The sequence below is a fragment of the Pogoniulus pusillus genome, chromosome 4 (assembly GCF_015220805.1).
Source record: "Pogoniulus pusillus isolate bPogPus1 chromosome 4, bPogPus1.pri, whole genome shotgun sequence".
NCBI classification, from domain to species: Eukaryota; Metazoa; Chordata; class Aves; order Piciformes; family Lybiidae; genus Pogoniulus; species Pogoniulus pusillus.
In genome coordinates, this window is record NC_087267.1 from 1,190,933 (window position 1) to 1,212,486 (window position 21,554).

General features: G+C 47.3%; 1 protein-coding gene across 4 annotated transcripts in view; it reads left to right on the top strand.

Annotated features, from left to right (window-relative positions):
* LIN7A (lin-7 homolog A, crumbs cell polarity complex component) overlaps positions 1–21,554 on the top strand; it is a 39,027-nt gene that overhangs the window by 5,617 nt on the left and 11,856 nt on the right. For all 4 annotated transcript variants that reach the window (XM_064141955.1, XM_064141948.1, XM_064141933.1 and 1 more), the window contains exons 2-3: positions 9,587–9,705; positions 20,696–20,767. In XM_064141955.1, the coding sequence (XP_063998025.1) occupies positions 9,587–9,705; positions 20,696–20,767 (191 nt within the window). The remainder of the gene's footprint in view (positions 1–9,586; positions 9,706–20,695; positions 20,768–21,554) is intronic.

The following is a 21,554-nucleotide window of genomic DNA, read 5'->3' on the forward strand; positions in this document are numbered from 1 at the left end:
AGCATAAGGCCAGATCTCTGTGGCACAGGGTGAAGGCCTGTGGAGCAGTGCTAAGTGATGTGCTGCATCCCTGTCTGCCACAGACATGTCTTCTCTTGCTCTTCAGCCTAGTGCTTCTGCAAGTGGGGCATACTTTAAGTCTGGCATTTCTTTGTTTGATGTGCCAGCAGAGAACATATAAATAACCAAATTAATCATTCTAAGAAAAGAAACAACCCACAACTGTTGTTTGTAGGAACAAAAAAAGTGACAGTTCTGGTCACAGGCTGAAAGGTCTGGGGTTTTTTAACATCAGTGTGTTAATGCTTATTTGAGTCTTTCTTTTTTAATGCATTTTTATGGAGGAATGGATTAAGGTAGGCAGATTGAGATAGTGATTTATGGGTGGTGACTGGAATGCTTTGGGAGGTTGAAATGTTGGATAGTTAAGTGTGCGGTCCAGCTGTGCTTCCTGGAGCTCTGAAACTGGACTAGGAGCATGGACATGTCATGTTGTGGTAAGAAAACCCCATGGTTTGTGAAGTTAAATGCACATGTCTAAGTTAAATGTTTCTGGCACTATGATCCTGACCTGAAGAGGTTCTGGGGCATGTGGTGGCGTGGGAGCTCAGTGCCAGATTGCATGCACTTGAGGTGGGCCAGGTGCCCATGATAGCACAACCCTTCAGTCAGCCTCACCCTCCCAGAGGGTGCCCTGTTCTCTGGCCCAGAGTGACCAATGGTGATGTAGAAATCAAGAGAGCTTCCTCACAGACACGTGGAAACAGCTTCTTCAAAGGCTGTGGCATCTTTTAACATGAAGTCACCCTTGTAAGATTCTGTAATAAGGAGTGTCTCTGCAGAAGCTGGATGGGTGCCCAGGAGAGGTTTGAGAGGCACCTTTGGAAGAGCAGCCAGTCTCATGTCCAGCCATTGGCTATGCAGGGATCTTGTATTCCTCCTGCTCTGTCTAGCTGTAAATGTTCTTTAGACATGGTAGCAGTGAAGTAAGCATTTTAGCCTGTCTGAATTTAGTCTGTGTAGAGCAAAGTAAATTAGTCTTACCTGTGTCTGTTCTGCTTCTGCTGGCTCAAAGGGACCTGCTTGTGCAGCTGCATGAAGCGGATGGAAGCTTTTGACACCCCCCCTGCGCAGGGCTGGGATTCACTCTTTGCAGTGAGCTGTGAGAACATTAATGGTTAGAAAGCAGAGAGATGCTATTTTTGTGTGTAGTGAAGATGTGCTCTCTATCAGCAGAAAATGTTGAAAAAGAAAGATTTGATTTATAAATAACATCTCTACAAACTTGCATTTTCACACTGCTGTCCAAGAGATACTTACAGAAAAGAAGAATTAACCTCTTACTGTAACTTTTAAGTAACCAATCTGCTCAGTTACACCCTGTGAGGTGAGCTGGACCCCTCCAATGATGGTAGCAGACAGAAACCTGTTTTAAATGTATGACAAATATCTGAAGCCCTCAGCGTTGCACAAAGAATGATTTGTCCTGGGAGTTTGCTGGTTCTGGACATGTATGTGCTCAACACAGATGACACTCATGCAAAGGCAAAAAGATAAATACAAGGTTTTTGCTGGCCTTTATTATTCAGCTATAACCAGCTGGAACCAGTGGAGACCCCCTTGATCGTCTTGAGAGACATTTACTGGAGGATCAGTCTCTCAATGAGAAACATTCAACTGTCCATTCTCTCTTTAGATCATAGAATCATAGAATCAACCAGGTTGGAAGAGACCTCCAAGATCATCCAGTCCAACCTAGCACCCAGCCCTATCCAGTCAACCAGACCATGGCACTAAGTGCCCCATCCAGGCTTTGCTTGAACACCTCCAGGGACAGTGACTCCACCACCTCCCTGGGCAGCCCATTCCAATGCCAATCACTCTCTCTGACAACAACTTCCTCCTAACATCCAGCCTAGACCTCCCCTGCCACAACTTGAGACTGTGTCCCCTTGTTCTGTTGCTGCTTGCCTGGGAGAAGAGCCCAACCCCACCTGGCTACAGCCTCCCTGCAGGTAGTTGTAGCCAGCAATAAGCTCTGCCCTGAGCCTCGTCTTCTGCAGGCTGCACACCCCCAGCTCCCTCAGCCTCTCTATGGATATACTGACAGAGTTTTCCTGAGTGTTTAAACCACAGATTTTGACCTTAGATACATTAAATGCAGAGGGAGATATATGTCCTAATTTGAGATATTGGTTTAGCAGAGTCCAAACCTCCACATTTCTCAAATGCCACTTGTCTGAACTACAAAACATGCATACAGCTTCTTGTAATGTATTGTTCCCCTCCTGCTACCCTACTAATAAACATAAGAAAAGGAGAGAAAAAACTCTGGGTTAGAAAACTGTCTCAAGGAGAGATCAGTTAATCCTTAAAAAATGGAACAGTGAAGTATCCTTGAGTGCACAGAGCATTCAAGCCTTGAATTAAATTGTTTCTTTGTAAACATGGCTAATTTTATAAGAGTATTGCCTAAAACCAGACTCTTCATTTATTTCTTTGGAAACACAATTACATTTTACTGGTTCTTTTCAAGAAAAACCCATGGTTTAATCACTAATCCTTCACATCCACTAACTCTTTAATTTTCTCTTTCAAAGGAGTAAATCTCCTAGGCCTTAAAGTACCAGCCCTGCTACAAGCAGTTAAGCAGTAGAGGAAAATGTACATGAAGTAGATTAGGTGGATGACTGTGGCCATCACAGGCAGTTTTAGCCCGCAGAGATTTATGTGCCATCATTATCCTAGCTCAGCTGAAATACCCAAAGCTCTTCCACACACCAAAACTTCCTTGGAAACTAACAAGCCACAGACTAAATCTGAGGCAAGATAGCTAGACCAAGAGCAGCCAAAGTCTACACAATTGCCATCCTCAAGCAGGGCTCACACCAGACAGGGTGGAGCTGCTGGCAGCTCCTGAAGTCAGAAAAGGACAGAGAATCTGGCTTGTATAAGGAGTAGTTCAGTTTAATCAATGTGCACTGAAGAGAAGTCAGCAAAACTCTCCAAGCTGGCTTCAAGTTGGTGACCTCAGCCAAAGCTGGCTGTAGTAGCATTACTGATCTTTCTTCAGCTTCCACGTCCTACTCATCTTCTGATGTTGCCTCTGTTTCGTCTGCTGTTACTCAGTGCCAGAGTGAAACAAGGAAAGGAACAGAATAAGGCTAGACATTGCCATGTTGCATCCAGCCCCAGTCCAAAGAGGAGTAGCAGGGACAAAGAGACTAGTGAAATAGGTGGCTCTTCAAAGCTTGCCCAGGCTGCTCAATTCAGCCCAAAAGTCAATCTCCCTGTGATTGTCTCTTCACTTTTCAGTAGATTGAGCAGCAGTGCTTTTGTCAGGTAGTCAGAGCACTACGATCATAGAGCTGACCTTTGTCACACAGAGCCAGACCAGAGAAACTTGCAGAGGGAATGATGGCATTAAAATCTATGAAGCTGTCTTTGGAAAAGGAGGTGATTATGTGCCTGAATTTCTCTGTAGCTTGATAGTGTAACTCAGTAGTAATAGCTCTGCAGTTTCTAATAATTTATACAACACCTTTTGCACCCTAACAGCCTAACCAGGTCAAAGTATGCCAAGTGTGCCCCTTATATCTTAGGTAGATATCTTGTGAGCTCAGACTGCAGCTGGCACCAGATGAGTGCCAATTCTTCTGCTCCAGTTCTCGGCACCATTCAACACACAGGACACCAAGCAGCAGCAATCAATCATAGAATCAATCAGTCATAGAATCAACCAGGTTGGAAGAGACCTCCAAGCTCATCCAGGCCAACCTAGCACCCAGCCCTGGCCAGTCAACCAGACCATGGCACTAAGTGCCCCAGCCAGGCTTTGCTTGAACACCTCCAGGGATGGTGACTCCACCACCTCCCTGGGCAGCCCATTCCAATGCCAATCACTCTCTCTGACAACAACTTCCTCCTAACATCCACCCTAGACCTCCCCTGCCACAACTTGAGACTGTGTCCCCTTCTTCTGTTGCTGCTTGCCTGGCAGCAGAGCCCAACCCCACCTGGCTACAGCCTCCCTTCAGGTAGCTGCAGACAGCAATGAGCTCTGCCCTGAGCCTCCTCTGCTGCAGGCTGCACCCCCCCAGCTCCCTCAGCCTCTCCTCACAGGGCTCTGCTCCAGGCCCCTCACAGCTTTGTCGCCCTCCTGTGGACACCTTCCAGTACTGCAACATCTCTCTTGAATGGAGGAGCCCAGAACTGGACACAGCACTCAAGGTGTGGCCTGAGCAGTGCTGAGCACAGGGGCAGAAGAACCTCCCATGTCCTGCTGCCCACACTGCTCCTGAGCCAGCCCAGGATGCCATTGGCTCTGCTGCCCACCTGGGCACTGCTGCCTCATCTTCAGCTCCTCTCTACCAGCACCCCCAGGTCCTTCTCTGCCTGGCTGCTCTCAGCCACTCTGTCCCCAGCCTGTAGTGCTGCTTGGGGTTGTTGTGGCCAAAGTGCAGAACCCTGCCCTTGGCCTTCTTCAATCTCACCCCATTGGCCTCTGCCCACCCCTCCACCCTGTTGAGGTCCCTCTGCAGGGCTCTCCTACCTTCCAACAGCTCCACAGCTGCTCCTAGCTTGGTGTCATCTGCAAACTTACTGATGCTGGACTCAGTCCCCTGGTCCAGATCATCAGTAAAGACATTGAACAGGACTGTGCACAGCACTGATCCCTGGGGCACACCACTGGTGACAGCTGCCAGCTGGATGTGGCACCATTCACCACCACTCTCTGGGTCCAGCCCTCCAGCCAGTTCTTGACCCATATCAGAGTGAATCTGTCCTAGCCATGAGCTGCCAGCTATGCCAGGAGCTGCTTGTGGCAGACAGTGTCAAAGGCTTTGCTGCAGTCCAGGTAGACTCCATCCACAGCCTTCCCATAGCCCCACATGCATACTTTGATAGAACAGTGAGGGTTGTTTTTTCATTTCCTGAGAAATTACTGGTATGCAGCCAGCTACCAGAGGGATTCCGTTTGGAAAAAGCAGAATGCTTAAATCTACTAAAATTGAAGAGAGAATATTAACTCTCCTCTTATTCCCTGTGCCTACAGATGAATCCATGTACAGAACAACTCTGTTGCATCCATTGTGTTGCACAAAAGTCATCTTTTCCCTGGTGTCTCGCCAGAGTCTCTGTGATGGTTTGGGTGTTTTCCCCCCCACACACTTAAGAAAATCACCCACACTAGACTCAGCCGGTTGGAAATTGAATGAAGCTTTATATTTACTGCTTAGCACAAGATACAAGCAGATAGATGCAATAGATACAGCTATAGACAGACAAGTTAAAAAGTAATGCAGACACACCGCAGCCCTCCCAGAAACCTGAGTGCCCAGGAGGGGCTCCCAAACACCCTTCCACCTTCTCCCACCCCTCTCCTTTACCCCAGACTTTGCCTTACACTCAAAGTAGTTTGGAGGGTTGGCCAGGGGAGTTAGGATGCAGAAGGATTAGTCACACAGACAGCAGGTTAGGTTAGGGAGAAGTTCATGCAGCCCCAAGGGAGCGACTCCTTTTATCTGTGTTTATGTTCTTGTTCTTATCCATCCCAGCAAGCCTGTGAGTGCAGCAGCCATCACCTTTGTTTCCTTTTCACAGCCTGTAATCTAATTCTTCTCACCAAAACACCCCAGCTAGGCTCAAACTAGCACAGTCTCAGAGCACCTAGAAAAACAGCAAATAAAGGCGTGACGGTAGACTTCAAGTGACAATTTGTGTTGTCACTATGTCAAATTGTCACTAGCCTACAGCCATCTTTCTCATCTTTCTGGTAATAACAGAAAAAGGATTTAAAACAAAGATTAGCTGTAGAGATAAGAGCTAAGGAGAGGCAGCAGGAGACTCTAGTAATGACATGTGAGCAGAGGAAGAGAGTTACTGCTTTAGCTCAAGCACGGTGCCTGTTGTGAAGGAGAATTAGCATCCTTAAGTTAACCTTACCTCCCTTTGTGAGACACATGTTGGGACCTTTTCCTGTCCTCTTCCATGCCAACAAATATCTCTCTGATGCACGGGTAAAAACACATGCTGAAAGTAACAGAGTGGAAAAGGGATGAGGTGTGGGAATGCAGAATGCACAAGAGTTGTGGGGTACAGGTGCAGGAGAGCTGTGGGAACGGAGTGAAGAGAAGTGACAAGAGGCAGATCCTTGTAGTAACAGACCTTGGATCTCCCATATGCCAGTTAAAAGGTAATACAGAAACACAACAACCCTCCCAGAAACCTGAGTCCCCAGGAGGGGCTCCCAACCACCCTTCCACTTTCTGCTACCCCTCTCAACCTTACCCCAGTCCCAAGGAAGAATGGAGGTTCGACAAGGGGGTTAGGAAGCAAAGTGGATTAAATAGAGAGACAGCAGAGAGGCTAGAGAGAGGAAAAAATGCAGCTCTAAGCTCCCCAGCAGAAGAAGCAGTAGTGCCTTATCTATGTTTGGATTCTTGTTATCCATCTCAGCAAGCCTATGAGTGAAGTAGACACCATTATGTTTCCCTTTCACAGCCTGTGATCTAATCCTTCTCACCAAAACATCCCAACTAGCTTCAAACTAGCACAGTCACCTTTCTGTATTGTATTTGCTGCCTACTGTCCCTGGTTGAAATAGAAGGACTGGAATCATCTCTCCTCTGCTCTGCTCGTCGGCGAGTGGCTAGCTGTAAATCATTCATATGGTCACAAAGAGGAGGTGTGAGGAAACTATAAAAAGTCAAAACTGCATACAAAGGGGGGAAAAAAAGAAGAAGGAAGTTTACATTCCCATTTCTGCACAGGTAATGCAGGGGGGAAGTTGTGGCATCCTGGTTTAAGTACTGTTAGAAAATAGCATTGTTTCCAAGGCTCTTCTACGCTTTGCATTTTCAGCCTTCTTTTTAATCTTTTCTCTTAGAGGACAAGTTGGTAACTTGTTTTCAACTGATTCTATGTTTAATGCCTTGTGTGTAGATGCTGTTGAAAGGCTGATATATCTGTAATTCCTTGGTTTCTCATAGATGGCAAAATCTCCTGCTGAAGTGTGCATATGTAAGAACCTTCTTATCCCGATTGCCTTAGAAACTGTGCCCAGGGAGGTGGTGGAGTCGCCATCCCTGGAAGGGTTCAAAAAAGCCTGGATGAGAGGGGGTGGTGCTCAGTGGCTACGAGGATGATGAGGGTATGGCTGATGAGGAGAGGCTGAAAGACTTGGGACTTTTTCGTCTGGAAAAGAGAAGACTGAGAGGGGATTTGATCAATGTTTATAAGTATCTGAGGGCTGCCAGGAGGAGGGGGACAGGCTCTGCTCACTGCTCCTTGGGATAGGACAAGCAGCAATGGATGTAAGCTGCAGCACAGGAGGTTCTGCCTCAATACAAGGGGGAACTTCTTTCCTGTAAGGCTCCCAGAGACCTGGCACAGGCTGCCCAGAGAGTTTGTGGAGTCTCCTTCTGTGGAGCCTTTCCAGGCCTGTCTGGATGTGTTCCTCTGTGATCTGTGATAGACAGGATTGTCTTGCTTCAGCAGGGGAGTTGTACTGGATGATCTCCTTGGGTCACTTCCAACCCCTAACATCCTGTGAGCCTGTGAATGGCTCAAAGTCCAGATGGAGAGCAGTGACAAGTGGTGTCCCTTGGGCCTGTGCTGGGACCAGTGCTGTTTAATATTCCTGGGGGCCAGATTAGATGACCTCTAGAGATCCTGTCCAGCCTGGACTGTTCTATAATTCTGTGATACACCATGAATGTCACTGGGGGCAGTGACTTCCCATCAGGCAAAATGAGACAGAGATGTACTCACTCCTATTTCATGGTTGACTTTTCTCATGCATTAAGAAAGAAAAAAAAATCCATACCATTATTGGTTAAAGCATTTTAGAGAAGCTTTAACTGAGAAATGCATTGGGCCTGCCTGCTAATGGTACTGCTCTCGTCAGACGTAGCTGTTCTGAAGCCTGGTGTCCCTTGGATCACATGAAGATAAGTTTGCATGAGTCACTCACTATATATCTGGACAGCAGGAGTGGGTTTCATCACGCTGATGTAGATGTCGAATGTGTAGGATGCAGGCATTTACATCTAAGCTAATTATCTGCTCCCTTCATAGCTGACAAAGGGAACAGCCACTTACAGAGTATGATTCATCTCATGTAAAATAGGTCAGATGGATTTTAGCCTCAAAGTGCCTGCTTTTCCTCATTGACTGTAACAGCAGTCTAGGGTGAGCTGTAGGCTGTTAGTGTCTCTATCAGAAGTGTGACAGCTTGAAACCTTCACCGTGAGGTGAATCCTGAGAGCTCTGTGTGGTTGCCCTTTGTTATATTTATTTGTGCATTCATAGTAACATTTAACTACAGGAGTCTAAAGTTGACACTTGCATTAAATCTAATTGCTACCTGTGCCATCTGAACTTGATGAATGCATTATTCTTGCTATAATCAATTTGAAAAGGCCAGGCTGGCTGAGGCTGTGTGCAGCCTGTTCTAGGGTAGGGTGTCCCTGGGCATGGCAGTGGGGTTGGAACTGGCTGCTCCTTGTGGTCCCTTCCAACCCTGACTGATTCTATGATTCAGTGGTTCTATTAAATTTTGGTATCATGCTAGTTCTGTGTTCTAGTGATTCCTGGTTTTCTTAGAGTTTATATGGTAACATCCTGCCTGTGTCCTACTAGCAATAGAAATGAACCTTCATTCAAATGAAAATACAGAAAGAATACTTGAAATGAAGATGATCTGTTTTTTTTCTGAGAGCCATGCTTTTCTTTGGCTGAATGTACTTGACAAAGTGTGTGCTGCCCACCCGCAGTCCCCTGCCTCCTCTGTGTTCTGCTGATAACGTGACCCATCACACTGAAACTGCTCTGTTTCCTGAAAGGGCTGTAGCCGAGAATGATGGAGGAAAGACTGAAAGAGAGGTGGATGTTAAACAGAATGGGAGAGAAGAGAGTTGTGCATATGTATGAGGAAATCAGGGGAAAAAATAAAGGGGGGGAATAAAAGCTGTGATTGGACTTGGATGCAATAAGGGGGAAATAAGTGCATATTCATCACAGAATAACAGAGGAATAGTCTTACCCAGATTGGTTCTTCACAGAGAGAGTGATTGGCATTGGAATGGGCTGCCCAGGGAGGTGGTGGAGTCACCGTGCCTGGAGGTGTTGAAGCAAAGCCTGGCTGAGGCACTTAGTGCCATAGTCTGGTTGACTGGCCAGGGCTGGGTGCTAGGTTGGCCTGGATGAGCTTGGAGGTCTCTTCCAACCTGCTTGATTCTATGATTCTGTGAACTCTTAGGCAGAAAGCAACGAGTATTTTAGGTCTGCTGATAGGGATTAGCTTGCTTCAAACTGGTAGCTTTGTTACAAAGAATGTTTGCAACTAACACTGAACCTCTGTCTCTTGCATGTGTACATCACAGAGTTTGTCCATCCTTCAGCATTTGGATTTCAGAGCAGCAGTGCTGTTGCCTAGCTGAGGCTGGTAGAACACAAGATTAATACAGCATGTCTTGCTAAAGCTGATTTCACATTTAAAATTAGCATCAGTATGGCCCTTTTAGTCACTTATTAATCACTGTTTACACTGATCTGTATTCCTTGTTTTTTTCTCCCCACTCAGATGTTGCAAGAGCAATTGAGTTACTGGAGAAACTGCAAGAGTCTGGGCAAGTGCCAGTACACAAGCTACAGTCGCTGAAGAAGGTGCTGCAGAGTGAGTTTTGTACAGCTATCAGAGAGGTATGGAATTGAGATTTTTAATTATTCCCCTCCTCTGAAAGGAAAAAAAGGTGTTTGTCTTTCAGTGCTGGAGAAACAGGAGTGCCCTATGTAAAGGGTGGTGGATGTGAGGTGGAGCTGTAGCTGCTTCTTTCTGTGCTGAAGTTACTGAAAAGCAGGCACAGAACAGTTACCTCAGCAAGGCATCGAGCCTGAGGCAATTAGCCTTGCTAGGGAGGCAGGGTGATTAATTAGTGCTTTGGTGCTCTGCTGGTGTCGTTTCGGGCTCTGTGCTTGCCTGTGCAGCACTATGCTGCAACATGGGCACGTGTCAGGTTGGGTCAGCGAAGCTTAAGTGCCTCTCCTTTGAGCTTAGGGGTGTGTAATGGGGATGTGCTGGTAAAATCAAAGTGCTGTGGGATACAAGCTGAAGTTAACTGAGCCTGACAGGAGTCTTGCCACTGAAGTCAGTGGTCAGGTCCCAGTGGGCCTTGCTCCACGTGTCAGAAATCCTTGCCAGATTGCTAAGAACTGTGATCATTACCCTGCCAGGCCTGGTCAGGGCCTTTCTAAGCTCTGCTCAACACTGGATAGATGATGATTGCTTTCTTTTACTAGAAAAGCAGCATCTCACTTCCTCCGTGCACACAAGCAGCATCTTTAAAGCAGTTCAATGCCAGAGACTTGGGTTAGAAGTTTTTTAGGCAGAAACCATGAATTGATACAACATTGTGCCAGGCTTCTTACCTGCTAAACTGAGTGCTGTTAGTCTGCCAGACAGGAGGAGCTCTAAGTGCCCATTAAGAAAATCTGTAAGAACTTCTGTTGCAGTTTATCTGTCTGTTGCCTGGAACTAATCCTCCCCGATGAAATCAATGGTGAATCTAATGTTCTTTCAATAGTAGCAGAATTTAACTTCTGATAGCTAGGCAACAGTAGGACATTGATTGAGTGACCTGCTGGGTGGCTAGAAAGAAGAAAGGAAGGAGCAGACATTAGTTTAATCAGCAAAATGTAACACACTCTTTGTTTTATGGATTATGTTGTCTGTGTGAGAAACAGAGAGAGGCTTCCACTCCATGAAATGGCAGTTTTCAAGGCTTTCAAAAGGGAATAGTGTTCCATGACAATAAATAATGGTACTATGTACCCCTGGAAAGCTGATACTCTGACTAGTACTTTCATTTAACCAATTAAATACTTCTTCAATAGACTACAGACCATTCAAATGTTGTGGAGCTGGGTTTGTGGGGTTTTTTTCAGATGGAGCCTGGTGCTCTGATCGTTCAAAGGCAGCTTTCAGTCTTTGCAGCACTATCAGTGGAATCTTACCAAGTCTATGTTCGTCTCTGGAAAACAGTCCTAGCAGAAGCAAGCACAAAACGTGCTGAAACAGGTCCAGAGTGGTAAAATGGCTTAGACAAATGCACACTCAGTTCATTGAGCTGAAAGCAGATTTTGACAAACTTGCCTCAGTGGCACAAAACCAGCAACAGAACAAGGGGACACAGTCTCAAGCTGTGCCAGGGGAGGTCTAGGGTGGATGTCAGGAGGAAGTTGTTGGCAGAGAGAGTGATTGGCATTGGAATGGGCTGCCCAGGGAGGTGGTGGAGTCACCGTTGCCTGGAGGTGTTGAAGCAAAGTCTGGCTGAGGCACTTAGTGCCATGGTCTGGTTGACTGGCCAGGGCTGGGTGCTAGGTTGGGCTTGATGATCTTGGAGGTCTCTTCTAACCTGGTTGATTCTATGACAGCTCTATGAAAGCTGAGCTGCAGACACAGAAAGTAGAATAAATCGTTGAGAAAAACCACAGTGGTCATCAACATGGAAATGTGTCTTGTCTTAGAAGATTGTAGGAATGTCTTTCACTGTTGACATCTGGTAATTGGTACTGAAACACCAAGACAGTAGAGTTGCACACATCTCCTGATGAACAGAAGCTTTTTACCAGGCTAGCAGCCAGGTTTCCATTTCTGTTTGTTACATCTGTAGAGCTCATCTGTATCTCACTTTCTTTCCAGCCTTCCATCCCCACTCCATTTTCCATTCCAAGACTAAGTCTCGTGTTTGCCAGTGTGAATTTTATTTAAAAGAAAAATTGATGGTAAATGCCTGTGGTGGAACATTTTTCAATGCAAAAAGCAGCCAGGTCTTTTAAAGAGTGTAGTGTGGCAGCCAGACAGAAAACAATGACCATAATTTCATTCTGCTGTCTTGTGAGTCCCACCAAAATGTCAGGTAATCACAGAAACCACTTCTGCAGGTCTGGGTCACTGAAAGTTGTTTCTTTAAGAGGAGGAGCAGTCAGCACAAAATACAGCTGTGTGTTTGCTGTAAAAGTAGTTGGTGTAAAAGCATGGTGTCATTGAAAATAGAATCACAGAATCAAGCAGGTTGGAAGAGACCTCCAAGCTCATCCAGGCCAACCTAGCACCCAGCCCTGCCCAATCAACCAGACCATGGCACTAAGTGCCTCAGCCAGGCTTTGCTTCAACACCTCCAGGGACAGCAACTCCACCACCTCCCTGGGCAGCCCATTCCAATGCCAATCACTCTCTCTGCCAACAACTTCCTCCTAACATCCAGCCTGATCTTTCCCTGGCACAACTCGAGACTGTGTCCCCTTGTTCTGTTGCTGCTTGCCTGGCAGAAGAGCCCAACCCCACCTGGCTACAGCCTCCCTGCAGGCAGCTGCAGGCAGCAATGAGCTCTGCCCTGAGCCTCCTCTGCTGCAGGCTGCACCCCCCCAGCTCCCTCAGCCTCTCCTCACAGGGCTCTGCTCCAGGCCCCTCACAGCTTTGTCGCCCTCCTGTGGACACCTTCCAGCACTGCAACATCTCTCTTGAGTTGAGGAGCCCAGAACTGGACACACCACTCAAGGTGTGGCCTGAGCAGTGCTGAGCACAGGGGCACAAGAACTTCCCTTGTCCTGCTGCCCACACTGCTCCTGAGCCAGCCCAGGATGCCATTGGCTCTCTTGACCCCCTGCTTTCTCTTTATAAACTCAAGGCAAGGCCAGCTTGTTCTCCTTTCCTCCTCCTCTAGCCCTGTGTCAGGCAGGGTCAGTTTTATCAGGACAAACATGTAAGCAGTAGGCCTGTTTTGAGTCCTCCAGAGGCTTATGCTTAGACCCTTTGGATGGCAGAGGCATTGAGGGGAAGGATTGGAGCACTGGGGAGTATAGATTCAGTTTTGGGTTGGGGGAAGATGCAAGAGGGTTGCCATGGATGCTGCATCTGCTTTGTAATTTCTTTTCTGTATCTCTCTCTCCAAATATAATTCTAGTTTGTTTTTTTTTCCCCTCCAATTCATTAGAGAGCTTCATTTCTGTCTGTGCTAGTTTGAAGCAGGCTAGAATGTTTTGGTGAGAAGACCTAGATTACAGGCTGTGAAAAGAAAACAAGAGTGATGTCTGCCTCACTCATAGGCTTGCTGAGAGGTATAAGAACAAGAATCCAAACATAGATAACTCGCTTCTGCTGGGGAGCTCTGAGCTGCATCTCTCTCTCTAGCCTCTGCCATTTCTCTGACTAATCCACTTTGCTTCCCAACCCCCTGGCTGAACCTCCATTCTTCCCTGGGACTGGGGTAAGGTTGAGAGGGGTAGGGGGAAGGTGAAGGGTGGTTGGGAGCCCCTCCTAGGGGCTCAGGTTTCTGGGAGGGCTGCTGTGTTTCTGTATTGCCTTTTACCTTGTCTATGTCTGTCTATAACTGTATATACTGTAAATATCTGCTTGTCTATTGTGCCAGCTGTAAATATAAGCTTCATTCTATTTCCAGAGCTGGCTGAGTCTAGTCTGGGTGATTTCCAAAGTGTGGGGGGGCAGGGAACACTCAAACCATCTACATTGTCAGCTCTCTTTAAAAAAACCAACCCAGGACACTCCCTCAGCCTCTCTTCACACGGCTGTGCTCCAGCCCCTCACCAACCTTGGTGCCCTTCTCTGGACATGTAAATACAGAAATTAAGTTGGTTTCCTTTAAAGAAAATTTCTGTGTTAAAAAGAGTGCTCTTCTTTAGGGCAAATGCAACCTGAAATCATTCAAATTTTTTTGGGGAAAAAAGGCAGTCTCATTTAGTGCTTCAGCTTAAGCAGTCGAAGCCTTACTGTTGCATGGAAGCTCTGGGTAGCATGAATGAGAACCTCTGGAATGACTACCTTGGCACCCAGCAGATGGCCTTCATTAATGGCAATTCTCTGAATGTACTAAGCTGCACAAGGTTTCTCTCAGAGAACTCATTATGAACTCTCTGTACAATTACTAAGCCCAAATGACTTTCATGGCTTCACTGCAGGATGTTTAAAACAGCTGCTGTGTCATTTTTCTTTAAGCTGCCTAGAGCTAAAGGCATTGATTTAACAGATGGAGTAGCCTGGAATCTGGGGCCAGGCTGTATCACTGATCTTTACTCAGTGCTTTCTCCCCTTAGTTTTTATCACAGGCTCACAGGATGTCAGGGGTTGGAAGGGACCCAAGGAGATCATCCAGTCCAACCCCCCTGCCAGAGCAGGGCAATACTATCTAACACAGGTCACAGAGGAACACATCCAGACAGGCCTTGAAAGGCTCCACAGAAGGAGACTCCACAGCCTCTCTGGGCAGCCTGTGTCAGGTCTCTGGGACCCTTACAGTGAAGAAGTTCCCCCTTGTGTTGCGGCAGAACCTCAATATGGACAGAGGATGTGACAGCATGCCTTTCCTGCTACACCTGCTGTGCTCTTCTGCTTGCACAGAAGGGAGGAAAGATTCTGGATGGAGCCTGTGACCCCTGTTGGGTTGTTTCTTGGACAGGCACAGCCTCAAGATGGCAAGAATTTAGGGGCCAAAACTTGGTTCAGCTTTCAGACAGCAACACAGATGCCAGCCAAGCTGAGTAAACATCACCTTCTTCCACACAGAGGAAGGAAGAAAAAGATACAAGCCATCCTTTGGCATTTTAACTGGTGCCTCCATGAAATATTCCAGCCTAAATTAAGACACTTTACCCTTACAGTGGTTATACTTTATTTTTAACAGTGGTTTTCCCTAATGCCTAAAGACAGCTTAGGATTTTCTATTCCACTTTGTTAAAACTGACCTAGTTTCCTCCATAACCTCCAACCCCCCCTCCAAACCTGAAACTTTTAAGTAAAATATTCTCCCTGGAAGTGGAAAAGCCAAAATTCATAATAGTTCTTCCACAGACTCTGAAATTAAAACTGTCTCATTTCCTTAAACAAGACTGAATTTCATTTTGCAGGCCTTGAGCTTTTTAAGTCTACTGCCTGTGGCAACATCCACGCAGTGCTACCTCCTGGAAGGAGATTGTTGTGACAACTTTGCAAATGATACAGGTGTTTGGGTTTGAAAGCAGACACCAGCGGTTTGCCTGATGCAAATATGTGACTGCTCACAGGCTGCTGAGAGCTCACCGTGTCAGAATACTCAGAATGCCAGCAGCCCTGAATGGCTGCCTTGTGTCTGATATAAATAGATCATTAATACAGACCAGTTGTCACAAAGCAGCTTTTTCTAGGAGTTGTCCAAATTCAGTAGCTACAGGAAAGAACCAGAGCCTGGGCTGCAGCAGAAGTGTGGCCAGCAGGGCCAGGGAGGTGATTCTCCCCCTCTGCTCTGCTCTGCTGAGACCCCACCTGCAGTACTGCATCCAGCTCTGGAGCCCCCATTACAAGAAGGATGTGGAGATGCTGGAGTGTGTCCAGAGCAGGGCCAGGAGGATGCTCAGAGGGCTGCAGCAGCTCTGCTGTGAGCACAGACTGAAAGAGTTGGGGCTGTGCAGGCTGGAGCAGAGGAGGCTCTCAGGTGACTTTCTTGTGGCCTTCCAGGATCTGAAGTGGGCTACAAAAAAGCTGGGGAGGGACTTTTTAGGCTCTCAGGGAGTGCCAGGACTGGGGGGAATGGAGCAAAGCTGGAGGTGGGTAGGTTCAGGCTGGCCATGAGGAGGAAGTTGTTGAGCAGGAGAGTGGTGAGAGGCTGGAATGGGTTGCCCAGGGAGGTGGTTGAGGCCCCATGGCTGGAGGTGTTTGAGGCCAGGCTGGCTGAGGCTGTGTGCAGCCTGCTCTAGTGTGAGGTGTCCTTGCCTGTGGCAGGAGGTTTGGAACTGGCTGATCCTTGTGGTCCCTTCCAACCCTGACTGATTCTATGATTCTGTTTATCTGGGCCTGCTTCTTCCCAGATCCAGACTGCAGTGTACTCTGTTTTGGGTTTTGTTTGTTGGCTTTTCTGGATGCTTCTTTGTTACTGTGAAATTATTTGTCTTGTGCCTCTTCCTTCCTGACCTCCAGACAAAGTTGTTCCAAAGTGGACTGAGCATCGTTATTGTAGGTGCAGTTGCACTTGGAGTTACATAACAGCTTGTCAGGGGATGATGCATTTTATACCTTATACACAGTTTAAGGGAATAAAATCTGTTAAATTGTCACTTTGAGGGGACAGTAGAAAAGGTGCTGCATTATTCAGGTTGTAAACAAAATTCCTCTTTGTAGCCACCTTTATAAAATAGACTACCCCTGGACCTGTTCCCTAAAGCTTCACATTGACTTAAATAGGCCAGACCACTATGTACTTTTTGTTATGGGTCTGCAAGGAGCAATTCTCATTTAGCTTGCTCCTAAAAGTACCTGTAAGGCAGTCTCCTTTGCCATGCCTCAGTAGTGCTAAACCAGCTGCTTTGTCTCCCAGCTGAATGCATGGGGACAAGGACCCTTATCATCCTAATTGCACCTGCTGCATCTGACTCACTGCAGCTCCTGCTGGGAGAAGGCATAAAATGTACATTCCTCTTTGCCAGCAAGATTCACTTCCAAGTTTAGATTCTCTAGTTGTAGTTGTCCTCCTGCACTCCTTTTGTACTTGTGATTACTGTGGGAGAATCAGTTTAGATTCTGGGTGTCTGAGGAGACTACCTGCAGAAGCTGGAAAAGTCTGGGATCGATATTCATGTTTTCAGGAGTCTTTCTTGGTGGGAGTGTTGTATTTGCTGCACCACAGGAAGGAGAAAACACAGACAAGTGTATTTAGCTCCACAGCACAAATGAGAGCTGTGTGAACAAACCCCTCTCTGCAGCACACTTTTACCCAATGAATGTTCAGCTTGCTAGAAATCACCATGGGGGGAAAGTGATCTGAGATGTTACCATTCACACTTGGAACACTGACATTTCACCTCTAATTCACTCTCTGCCATTAATGTGTTGTGGAAACTCTTTCCCCTAGGCACTAGACCATCAGATTGTGCATGGAGTCTGTTAGTAAATAACATTACTAAGCACCCATGTAGTCTTTGAGACACTGGAAAAACAAATAGCTGTAGGTACAAAATACATGCACAGCTCTTTGTCAAATGGCTGCATACAGTACCTGTCTAGATGCTGTCCTGGGCAGTCAGCTCTAGGTGACCCTGCTTGGGCAAGGAGGCTGAACCTCTAGACATCCCTGCCAGCCTCGACCAGTCTGTGATTTGGGGATAAGTTAATTGTCTGTCTTCAGCTCATTTGTGTTGCACAATGCTGTCTTTCAAAAGGAATCACCTTTCATGGTCAACAAAGGTCATTGTTTTTAGAAGACTGAATTAGTAAACATCATAGAACCATAGAATCAGTCAGGGTTGGAAGGGACCACAAGGATCAGCCAGTTCCAACCTCCCTGCCATGCCCAGGGACACCCTACCCTAGAGCAGGCTGCCCACAGCCTCAGCCAGACTGGCCTTAAACACCTCCAGCCATGGGGCCTCAACTACCTCCCTGGGCAACCCATTCCAGCCTCTCACCACTCTCATGCTCAACAACTTCCTCCTCATGTCCAGCCTGAACCTCCCCACCTCCAGCTTTGCTCCATTCCCCCCAGTCCTGTCACTCCCTGACACCCTAAAAAGTCCCTCCCCAGCTTTTTTGTAGCCCACTTCAGATCCTGGCAGGCCACAAGAAGGTCACCTGAGAGCCTCCTCTGCTCCAGCCTGCACAGCCCCAACTCTTTCAGTCTGTGCTCACAGCAGAGCTGCTGCAGCCTCTGAGCATCCTCCTGGCCCTGCTCTGGACACACTCCAGCATCTCCACATCCTTCTTGTAATGGAGGCTCCAGAGCTGGATGTAGTACTGCAGGTGGGGTCTCAACAGAGTGGAGTAGAGGGGGAGAATCACCTCCCTGGCCCTGCTGGCCACACTGCTCCTGATGCAGCCCAGGCTGTGGTTGTCCCTGCGGGCTGCAAGTGCACACTGCTGGCTCCTGTTGAGCTTCTCCTCCAGCAGCACCTCCAAGTCCCTCTCCTCAGGGCTTCTCTCCAGCCACTCACTGCCCAGCTTGGAGTTTTGCTTGGAATTGCCCTGACCCAGATGCAGGACCTTGCACTTGTTGAACTCATGAAGTTGGCTTGTGCCCACCTCTGCAACCTGGCCAGGTCCCTCTGGACAGATTCCTTCCCTCCAGCCTGGCTGCTGTGACACACAGCTTGGTGTGGTCAGCAAACTTGCTGAAGGTGCACTCAGTGCCTCTGTTCATGGCATCATGTCCATGTCCTAAAGGAACTTTTGAAATACTGGAAAGTAAATTGTGCACCTTTGTCTTCCTCTGTGCTGAATAATAATAAGGAAACTACAAATAAGGAAATCAGAGATCCTGTGAGGACATCTTAAGGGTGACATTGTTAGATTCAGGAGACTCTCCATAGGTTAAAAATTAAATCAGATGTACAGACAAGAGTAGGCACCAAGAAAAAAGAGTTTGGAAAAACATTTCAATTACTTGTTATGTACCAGAAGTTTGTTGTGTACCAGAGAGATGTTGAGGTGCTAGAAGGTGTCCAGAGAAGGGCAACGAAGCTGGTGAGGGGCCTGGAACACAAATCTTATGGGGAGAGGCTGAGGGAGCTGGGGGTGTGCAGCCTGCAGCAGAGGAGGCTCAGGGCAGAGCTCATTGCTGTCTGCAGCTACCTGAAGGGAGGCTGTAGCCAGGTGGGCTTGGGCTCTTCTGCCAGGCACCCAGCAACAGAACAAGGGGACACAGTCTCAAGCTGTGCTGGGTGAGGTGTAGGCTGGATGTTAGGAGGAAGATTTGTCAGAGAGAGTGATTGGCATTGGAATGGGCTGCCCAGGGAGGTGGTGGAGTCACTGTCCCTGGAGATGTTCAAGCAAAGCCTGGCTGGGGCACTTAGTGCCATGGTCTGGTTGACTGGCTAGGGCTGGGTGCTAGGTTGGACTGGATGAGCTTGGAAGTCTCTTTCAACCTGTTTGATTCTGTGATTCTAAGAAGCTATGTTCTGCTCTGGGAGGATTTAAATGGTGTCTTATTTAGTTTGAGAACAAAGAGATTTTCAGTTGAGCTGTGTACACAAAGAGGCAGCAGAATGGATTTGTTGTGTGCAAATCTCAGCTAAGGTGTTGCTGAGAAGAGCACAGATGAAGAGGTTAGTGTGGCTACAGGCAAACAACAGTTAGGGACTTCAGTGTGCTGTTTGTGTGTTGCAAGAATGAGCAATGATAGATCTGAGGTTATGGGACTCAGGGGAAGGGTACAGTTAATCTGTGTTTGGTTGTTAAATAGGTTGGACTGGATGATCTTGGAGATGTCTTCCAACCTGGTTGATTCTATGACTTAATCATACAGTTGTGTAGGTGTGTGTTTTATCCTCAGATACATTAAATGGCATATAACAGTCCAGTGGGAGAATTCTGTTTATGAACACCTCAAGCAGATACTCATGACTGATTGCATCTGTTTCTTACGGAGAGGGAGACTGGATGTGGTGTGAGCATGTCTCTGATGGCTGCAGGAAGGTTGGACCTTATAGTGGCCTTCCAGTGTCTGAAGAGGGCTACAGGAAGGCTGGGGAGGGACTATTGACAAGGTCTTGTAAGGACAGGATGAGGAGTAATGGGTTTGAACTGGCAGAAGGGAGATTTATACTGGATGTTAGGAGGAAGTTGTTTGCAGTGAGGGTGGTGAGACATTGGCACAGGTTGCCCAGGGAGGCTGTGGCTGCTCCCTGCCTGGAGGTGTTTAAGGCCAGGTTGGATGAGGTCTTGAGCAACCTGCTCTAGTGGGAGGTGTCCCTGCCTACGGTGGGGGGTTGGATCTGGATGATCCTTGAGGTCCCTTCCAACCTAGACCATTCTATATGCTTTTAGCTAATACAGCCAGGCACAGCGTTTACACCTGTGCAAGCAAACCCAGTCTGTACAGTCTGCTTTCATGCCTTAAGATGAAAGGAGGGCTGCAGTTATCAGGAAAATAACAGCCTTGTTAGTGGCTCGGTACATAGGGGTTTGGAAGTAATAACTACTCAATGATTCATTACTGCAATTACACAGCAGCACTCTTATATAATGTCCCAGTTGTTCTTATGTAAGGATGACCTATGACAGCATAGAGTGAACACTGAACTCATCTGTGCAGCAGAGCACTGAGCCTGTAGAGTCAGCCCATTTTTGTGATCCATCGTGAGCCTCATCCAGTGCAAAGTGAGAACAAACCAATGATGCTGCAGAGGCTCTGAGAGGGGGAGGGTTCTTTTTCAAAGCAGGATGAAGTCCTGGCCTCTACTCCAGGCAGACTTAAGAGCAGCCTGCCACTACCTGAAGGGGGCTACACGAAGGCTGCAGAGAGACTGTTTGCAAAGGCCTGCAGGGGCAGGAATAGGGCAATGGCTTCAAACTAGACCAGAGCAGGTTTAGATTGGATGCTAGAAACAAGTTGTGTACTATGAGAGTAGTGGAACACTGGAAGAGGTTACCCAAGTTGGTGATTGAGGCCCTTTAGCTGGAGATATTCAAGGCTCTGGGCAACCTGATCTAGTTGAGGATGTCTCTGCTGACTGCAGGGGCTTTGGACTGGATGGGCTTTGAAGGTCCCTTCCAGCCCAGCCCATTCTATGATTCTATGAACATGTGATGGCATAAATAGAGCGTTAATGAAACCTGATCTTGCGAGGGAAATGGACTCTCCTGTCTGGGTTGGTATAAAGGTCTTGTTTTGCTACTCTGATTAACTTCCTTTTATTTTCATGAACATTTTAGGTGTATCAATACATGCATGAAACCATAACTGTTACTGGCTGCCCCGAGTTCCGAGCCAGGGCCACTGCAAAGGTAGGAGCCGCGCAGCGGTTGAAGTACGTGGTTCCAAAGTGACCCAGTAATTGACTGTGCGCGTGTGTGTTTCAGGTATTCGTGTGTACACTGTAAGGAAATTTAGACATCAGTGGCAGCCCAGAGTCTAGAACCAGTGCTACTTCCCAGGTAACAATCATAATGGAAAATTTCAACCTTTATGCTGCTTCTGTAGCTTAAGAAAAGAGAATGATTTGATGGAGTTTGGTGCTTTCTGAGAGATTGCTTTGCAAAAGCATCCTGTAGAAGTCTGCCTGCCACAACCAATATTTTAATGGACTGTTTTCCCATACAGCTCATCCAGAGAGGACACAGTCACTTGGGAGGTGATAGACACTAAGCAGTCAAACTTCCAGTTTTATCTAATGGCAACTGTAGGTACTGAGTAAATGGTAAGGATGAACAGTGACCAAAACATGGCTTGATCGAGAGACTCTGCAGCCAAGTGCAAGCCCGTTTTTCCTAATGCATTCCCTGTTGGAATAGAATGTGTTGCCTGCTTGTCCACATGCAGCTGCCTTCCTCACAGAATGGCCTGGGTTAGAAGGGACCTCCACAGGTCATCCAGTCCAACTGCTCTGTCTGCAGTCAGCAAGGACACCCTCAACTAGATCAGGTTGCCCAGAGCCCTGTCCAGCCTCACCTTGAGTGTCTGCAGCTAAGGGGCCTCAACCACCTCCCTGGGCAACCTGTTCCAACGTTCCACTACTACTAACTACTCTCTGGTATCCTTAGACCATGATAGCTGCATTACTGCCACTACTAA